The 8253-nt window shown below is 47.0% G+C and overlaps 1 protein-coding gene across 1 annotated transcript in view; it reads left to right on the forward strand.

Moving 5' to 3' along the window:
* The window catches only part of LOC116516337 (A disintegrin and metalloproteinase with thrombospondin motifs 15-like), a 48956-nt gene extending 42882 nt beyond the window's left edge, over positions 1-6074 (forward strand). Inside the window, exons 2-3 of the mRNA XM_032228766.1 lie at positions 1720-1895; positions 4117-6074. Of these exons, the coding sequence (XP_032084657.1) occupies positions 1720-1895; positions 4117-4900 (960 nt within the window). The 3' untranslated portion in view covers positions 4901-6074. The remainder of the gene's footprint in view (positions 1-1719; positions 1896-4116) is intronic.
* The last annotated feature ends 2179 nt before the right edge of the window (positions 6075-8253 follow it).

Genomic DNA, 8253 nt, shown 5'->3' on the forward strand with positions numbered 1-8253 from the left:
AATATGGTTCAAAAAAAAGACACATCCATTGGATATCTTAAAATGAAAAAAAATGTATTTTAATAGACTTTCAATTTGGAGAAAAAGAGAAATTGTAAAGGGATATTTGTTGAAGGGCGATTGATTAAAGTTATTTAGATTTTTAATGGAAAGAGAGAAGTTCCATAATTTGTGTACATTAAACCCTGACAAAGGATTAACTTCCCTTGTTCTCCATTTGGATTCATTAAACCTACAAATGTACTCAATGATAACACTACACTTCGGTTCACAATTATTTGTGTAACGTTTGCAATCACATTTTGCTTCCTTCCATGCAAATCAGAGCCTCGGTTTTTAATAGGAGCCATGGGCAACTCTGGGATGAAATAGTTGGCTTACGGCCAACATTGAGCCTGGAATCACAATCATAAGTTGTTGCAATTGTGACCAGACCTGATTTTTTGACATTTTTTCCCCCAATGCTTCTTAAATGAACTGTGGCTATTAAATGAATGCCATGGTTGTTCAGCAGCTCAATTTTCCCCAAGTGGTGCATTTTGCTAGAAACTTAAAGGAAATGCTGGAAACCAGTAAAAAAACATAGCAAATTGCAAGGTAAACCCATGGCCAAGTTCCCATAATGTGATCATTTGACCGGGGGAAGGGGGGAGGGGTTTTTGTGACCATGAAAACAGATTGTTAAGTAGCTTTTTTTGGGGGGGGGATCCATCATAACTTTGAACAGTCATTAAGTGACTGGACGTAAATCAAGAACCACCTGGGGCTGCCCTTGAAGAGCGTTCGAAGACTTCAGTTAGTCCAGATTGCAGCCACGCGAGCGATTGTGGGTGCACCTAGGTACACCCACGTTACACCTATCCTCCGCGAGCTGCGCTGGCTGCCCATTGGTCTCTGGACATGCTTCAAGGTGCTAGTTGTTACTTTTAAAGTCCTGCATGGCATCGGACTTGGGTACCTGAGAGACCGCCTCCTGCCAATTACCTCCCAAAGACCGATTCGATCGCACAGACTAGGCCTTCTCCGGATTCCATCTGCCAGCCAATGACGGCTGGCGATCCCCTGGGGGAGAGCCTTCTCTGTTGCAGCTCCAGCCCTCTGGAACAACCTCCCCGTTGAGATCCGAACCCTTACTACCCTCCCGGCCTTCCGTAAAGCTATTAAGTTCTGACTGTTCCGGCAGGCCTGGGGCTGTTGAAGTATCCAGCCCCACTTTAATGGTGAATGTTGCTATATTTTAAATTTTGTATTGTGTTATTTATCCCCCTCCCCTTTTTATTGTAAGCCGCCTGGAGTCCTTCGGGAGTGGGCGGCATACAAGACCAATAAAACAAACAACAAACAAACACCTGTGTTGCAGTGCAGGTAGAATGCTACCTGGAATCATTTTGGTGGTTTTGAATCTTCATCCCTGTTCCGCTTCCAAATGGTATCCAAGATCTCATTAATATTTTTTTTAAAAAAACAAGATTCATGTACAGGTATTTGTCATACATAGCACTGCAGAATATTCAACCACACGACCAAAGTCCTAGTGAAAAGTGGGGCAATTAGATTCTATGGGCAGAGCGAAGGATAACATGTCTTTTGCTAGGACCATGGGCAGGGATGATTGATGATTACTTCTTTACAAAACAAATGGATATGGGCCAATATTCCACCCTCTCTGGATTTGATTAAAGCAGCCCTGGATTATAGTCTTATCTTTCCAATTTTCAGGTGGTGGATGGCACACCATGTTCCCCAGATTCTAGCTCACTCTGCGTCCAGGGAAAATGTATCAAAGCTGGCTGTGATGGGAAACTTGGTTCCAAAAAGAAATTCGACAAGTGTGGCGTGTGTGGAGGAGACAACAAAAGCTGCAAGAAAGTTTCAGGCTTGTTCACCAAACCCATGTGAGTGAACTTTGGGTAGAGTCATCGAAAGGCCACCGTAAAGACTGAATGGATCTAGCTAGACCAATGTCCTGATTCAGTGCAAGGCAATGTTTTGCCAGATCCGTACCAGAAGCTTAACTGAATGACTCAATCAACCCATCTTCTTGGTACTTTCAATATATTGAATCATAAATTAATGGGCTGTGTTCGTGCCATACCAGTGGTGGGTTTCAAATTTTTTTGCAACCGGTTTGGTGGGCGTGGCTAGGTGTGGGGGCATGTGACTGGGTGGGCATGGCCAATTGATGTCACTCATGCCCACACCAGTGGTGGGTTTCAATTTTTTTTAGAACCTCTTCTGTAGGTGTGGCCCACTTTGTGGGAGTGGCTTGCCAGCCATGTGACTGGGAGTGGCTTGCCGGCCATGTGTCTGGGTGGGGAGTGGCTTGCCAACCATGTGACTGGTTGGGCAACTTGTAAAATGTGGTGAAACTCACTTAACAATGCTCTTGCTTAGCAACCAAAATGTTGGCTCAGAAACTCTGGCATTTGAAGCACGCAAGTCTTAAAGCTGTCAAGTTACAAGACCCTTGCACCCCTAACCCTTTAGAAAAAAAACCCCAGGGGTGTTCAAACTTGACAGCTTTAAGACTTGTGGACTTCAACTCCCAGAATCCCTCCTCTCGCTCTTCATCTTGATGATGTGTGGACGGGCGGGGGGAGGGAGCTGGAACCGGTTCTAAACGGCACTGCAGATTTGTGGAACCTCTTCTATAGAAGAGGTTAGAACTGGCAGGAACGCACCCCTGGCCCACTCAGTCATATGACACACACACCACCAAGCCACAGCCGTAGGAAAAGGTAGGAAATTTTTTAGTATTTCTCCCTATCTAGCCCTGCCCTCCTTTTGCCAGTTGCCCGCATTTCCCCTCCTTTAGCAACCCTGGCCCTAGTCCCACTTCCTCCCACACTATCGCCTCTTTGCTTACCTTCAGTGGTGGCTGTTCCAGAGTCTGGAAGGCAAGCTGACTGGAGTTTTCAGCAGCCCCCACCCAGCCGCTGCTGCTGAGAAGTGGCTGGCAGGCAAAGAAGCCTCCTAGCTGTAAGGCAATGGGATGCGCATGTGTGAAGAACATGGCGGCAACAGCAGCAGCTTTTGCACCAACTGGAGGAATTTTCAGTGGCCTGAGGCCAGCTGCTACCTCTGAGAGCCAGTATGCAAAGCCTCGGGGTGAGCGAGCAGCGACCAGGCAGGCGGGGTGAGCAAGTGGCGACAGGGGGACCAGTTCAAGGGTGTGGCCAGCCAGCCATCACTACCGGTTCGCCAAACTGGGCAAAATTTATGCCACCAGTGAGCCAGTGCGAACTGGCTGAATACCACCTCTGGGCCACACCCTTCTGAGAGAACAAACAAGACATCTGAGGAAAATGAGCATGTAATTTTTATGGCAGAAACTTAGTGTGTTAACAGTCTGCAAAATTCCCCATGATTGGCCACAGTGTTGAAACTTACAGGTGCCATAGTTCAAAATCCATTCTCCATTTTTAATTCTATTAAATGAGCTAAAATTTGTGGTCCAGTATAAGGACATTGCATGAGTTCCCCTGCTTTGCATCATTGTTTTCCAACCCTTTCTTTTGGCCAACACAAGTCAAGTATCTCTTAGGTGAATTGTTGGGTTTCGTTGACTGCCACTGGAGCTGGCAGTTGAGTCAGATGAGTCAGAGGACATGGAGAGGATGCCTGGGTTACCATCGGGCCCTGCAGAAGGCTCTAAGGAGCAGAAGGTCTCACAGCCAGATACAGAGCAGGGCCTATCTACTCACGCTCAGGTGGAGAGACTGCTATTTTCAGGGGTTGAGCTGAGTGAGGGGGAGGAGCAGCTGCACCCTGTCCTAGATGCGAGTATGCACAGAGAAGTGTGGAGTGGAGGACTGAGGTTGGAGACAACCGTTCATGCTCCAGAAGAATTCCCTCCAGCAGATCCCTTCTAGGATTTCCTTATCCAGGTTGGTCAGAACTCTTCGTGTTGGATTCAAGTACTAACCGAGGCTCCCTTCAGGGAACTGCAGCTTGTGAACCACCTAAGGATGTGTGACCCAGAGCTTTCTCAGTGAATGCCATGTTTTGCTGCCTTTCTAAATAAAAAGGGGTAGGCTGTTGAGTGGGGCTCATGAAGGCTGCATCAGAACCTGTATTAATGCTTTGTCTTTCTTCTCTCTGTTGTCTTCCTTCTAGGCATGGCTACAACTTTGTGGTGCTCCTCCCAGCTGGTGCCTCCAGCATTGACATCCGTCAGAGAGGCTACAAGGGTCTGATTAGTGATGACAATTACCTGGCGTTGAAGAATGCACACGGCAAATACCTTCTGAATGGACATTTCATTGTCTCCGCGGTGGAAAGGGACTTAATAGTCAAGGGCAGCGTGATTCGCTATAGTGGAACAAGTACAGCAGTGGAAAGCCTCCAAGCCTTTATGCCCATCCAGGAACCCCTGACGGTGGAAGTGCTATCAGTTGGGAAGATGACGCCACCTCGAGTACGCTACTCCTTCTACCTGCCCAAAGAAAGCAAAGAGGACAAGTCTTCCTACCACCGTAAAGATGGGAAGCGTCCTCCCGTCCTCAACAACAGTATTCTCAGCCTGTCCAACCGCCTGGACCTGGGCCAGCTGGATTACAAACGCCCCGCTTACAAGTGGGCTACCACCAACTGGGAAGACTGTTCGGTCACTTGCGGCAACGGTCTGCAGAAACGCATGGTGCTGTGTCGCGACGCCCTGGGCCAGCTGGCCTCCTCTTGCGATGCCACCCAGAGGCCTGTTGACATCAGGATATGCGGAGATCCTTGCCCAACGTGGGAGGCGTCTCCCTGGTCCTCGTGCTCCAAAACTTGTGGCAGGGGGTTTAAAAGGCGCATACTGAGATGCACAGGGCGAGGTGGTACCCTCCTGCCCCGTGAACGCTGCAACCTCAGGAAGAAACCGCAGGAGTTGGACTTTTGCACCCTGAGACCTTGCTGACCGGGCTGTCTCCACAATTGACCAAAGTCAAATGTGCTACTTTCTGACTCTCAGTGATCAAGTGGCTGAAAGTGTAAAAAAATGGCCTCTGGGAGGAGGGAGTGGGATCCAGCTGAGTCGAAGGAAGTCCGTTACGTAGTGCATTTTGACCAAGAACATTCTAAGAGGGGAGACGAAGAGTACCAATAAGAAGGGGGCTTGACAGAGGTTTTGACCATCCAGTCACTTAGTGGTAAAGCAGAAGTAAACAACTACCTCGAAATTGCCCAAACCTCCTAGAAGTTATCATCATTCAGCCATGTATTCTGTGGCCCTGAAGGAGAAGGCAAGGCCAGAAACTGAATATCAGAACTATCTTGAGATGGACCAAAGATAAAGAAGGTGATCCCTTAGAGCCGTGGCTCTAAATCCTTTCCAAAATCATAAAAAAAGATCTAAAATATAAAAGGGACTCTTAGGACCACCCACCTCCTTCAACTCCTAGGGTTATAGTGGACCATAAGGAAGTACCATTGAGCCTAGAAGGAAAGAATTGTAAGACTTCTATGAGTATAACATGGTACCCTTAAGAAAGAAAGTGATATCCTAGCTCGGATGGAATTGCAAGTCTCTAGACACACATGGGGTTCATTCTTCCGTACAGGACTAATAACCAGTCACTGATTGGTAGCTGCCAATTAATATTTTAAGAGCAATGTGCATTTTAATGGTGCTGGACCAAATTGCCTCTGAAGGGTTGGCTTTGCCTGCTTCTTATGGTTCGTGCCAAGAGATCTACCATGTTGGGTAAGGTGGAGTTGCATCTTATTTTCCTGTTCCTTAGTTTGAACAGGGATGCCTCTTTCGACTTTTCTTCCTTGCTTTTGTTATTTAAGCCCACGTATTCTCCAGGGTCACTGTTTCATGTTAGAATTCTCCAATCCAGAATACACCTGCAAAATACATGCAAACACCTGAACATTGGAGTTTGGATTCAGGCCAGGCTAACTTTGTCCTTTTTATGAAAAAAAAAATGAAAAGGGGATGAACTTAATGCTCCCAGAATGGTTCTGCTGGAGCACTTGAACATGATCAGAAAGCAAGAGAGAAAGTATTGTTGTAACTAATACTCAACTAATCAAGGAGAGAACCAACCTAGAACTAAGGAGAAATTTCCTGACAATTAGAACAATTAATCAGTGGAACGACTTGCCTCCAGAAGTTGTGAATGCTCCAACACTGGAGGGTTTAAAGAAAAGATTGGACAACCATTTGTCTGAAATGGTATAGGGCTTCTTGCAGGGGTGGGTTTCAACCAGTTCGCGGCGGTCCCTGTGAACCGGTTGGTCGGCGAACCCGGAAGTAAGTAACTTCCGGGAATGGCGAAGGGCCGACCCGCCCGCCCGCGCTCCTTACCCGGTTTTGATGAGTTGGAACGGGAGCGAGAAACCCACCCCTGGCTTCTTGCATGAGCAGGGGGTTAGACTAGAAGTCCCCCAAGGTCCCTTCCAACTCTTGTTATTGGGTTAGATTGAGCAACAGTCTTATCTGTAATAGGAAGGCCTCCTCTGTTGTCCTGCGCTGAAAACCTATTATGGTGATATTGCACCTTAATGTTTTCTATACAAATTCTATACACTAAAATTGAATTGTTGGAATAGCTGTTGTTTTTCCACCTGGGGACATGTAAAAAAATATAGATCCCATCTCATGAAAAGCAGAATATTCCTTAATATTATAGATAGCCTCAAGTGTAGTATTTGGTCTGTACCTTCCCATAAGATAGACCAGGTGGGAATGCAATCCTATAGCTCATCCTAAGGCAAAGCAGGGCAAGAAAAACGATACATGAAGTAAAACACTATCCTGAGTCAAGGTCCTTGATTTTGTAATCTTAGGGTTTTGGTTTAGGATGCAGTTTCTACATCTTTCTTTGGGGACACTAGACAATATTTTTAGGCCAGGGGTCAGCAACCTTAAACACTCAAAGAGCCACAAAGGTCCTAACCGGAAGCCCCCTATTCAATTCTGGAGCCGACTGGAAGTCCGGTTCCCCTGCCATAGAGTCTCCTCCTAGCATGGCATCCTTTTTCCTTTGCCAAACAGAAGTCTGGTTCCCCCACCATAGAGTCTTCTAGCACAGTGTCCTTTTTCCTTTTACACACCGGCGACAGGGAGCCACAGCAGAGGAATGAAAGAGCCACATGCTGCTCAAGAGCCATATGCGGCTCGAGAGCCGCTGCTTGCTGGCCCCTGTCTTAGGTAGATGCTGGAATTTCTTACAGCAATCATTATACTAGCCTTTGGCAGTCTAAGAACAAATGAATAGGCAAACAGCATGCCATTCCTACTGTCTGCAGGTGAAAACAGCTGTTGACAATGCTGTGGAAGACAGTCCAATTTCCATAGCATTGTATGCAAGAGAAGAGACATGTCTTACATTTTTGTGTCAGTAATCGTTCTTTTACAAGTGCTTTCCATGCCTTCCAAGTGGATTTAAATTCTGGAGTAAAATGCATGGCAGCTTGGAGGTACAGATGCCCTATGAAACCTTCAGGAGAAAGCCACCACCACGGACTATCAAATAACAGGAACAAGTCCTAGGATGGAAGAGCTTTGGCCTTAAGGAGTTTTCATCCCTTTATGTTTTGCTCCTGGATTTATTTCAAGGGATGCCCGAGTCTTGATGGCTGCCACCCATCACTGCTCCTTTTCCCACTTCCTTTGGCTGCAGAAGTTGGGTTTGATATCTGTGGATTCTATAATCATAGGGAACATCCCCCCACCCCAAAATGCAGACTTTGAAGTCTGGAGTAGAAATAAAAGCCAACGTCTTCTATGCTCTCAAATGTGTATCTTGGTGAAAGACCAGTTATCCTAGAGCAGGGGTGTCAAACTCAAAGCCTGGGGCCCAAATCTGGCCTGCGAGGTACTTAGGTCTGGTCCATGGGGCTGCCCTGGAAACAGCAAAGGACTGGCCTGCAGTGCTTCTGCCTGTGAAATGGGCTCCCAAACTCCATTTTCACTGGCAGAGGATTGCAGGAAGCCATGGCAGCCACAAACGAATCTCGGGAGCCCGTTTTCACTGGCAGAGTGCTCGGGACACCACAGGCATCCCAGGCAGGAGTGATGTCAAGCTGGCCATGCCCATCCTGGCTATGCCCCCCACCTCCCCATGAGGTCAAACACAACACCTGATGCGGTCTGCAATAACATTGAGTTTGACACCCCTGTCCCAGGGCTTCTAAGACTTTACATTCTTCCTCCAGATTTCTCATGCCTTCCCCCGAAATAATCACAGGCTTCTTTTTCAGCCGCATGTAGCAAAGAGAGGAACTAGGTTTTTTTTCGAAATGGTGCTTCAGATACAAGGG

The sequence above is a fragment of the Thamnophis elegans genome, chromosome 13 (assembly GCF_009769535.1).
Source record: "Thamnophis elegans isolate rThaEle1 chromosome 13, rThaEle1.pri, whole genome shotgun sequence".
In the NCBI taxonomy this organism is placed as follows: domain Eukaryota; kingdom Metazoa; phylum Chordata; class Lepidosauria; order Squamata; family Colubridae; genus Thamnophis; species Thamnophis elegans.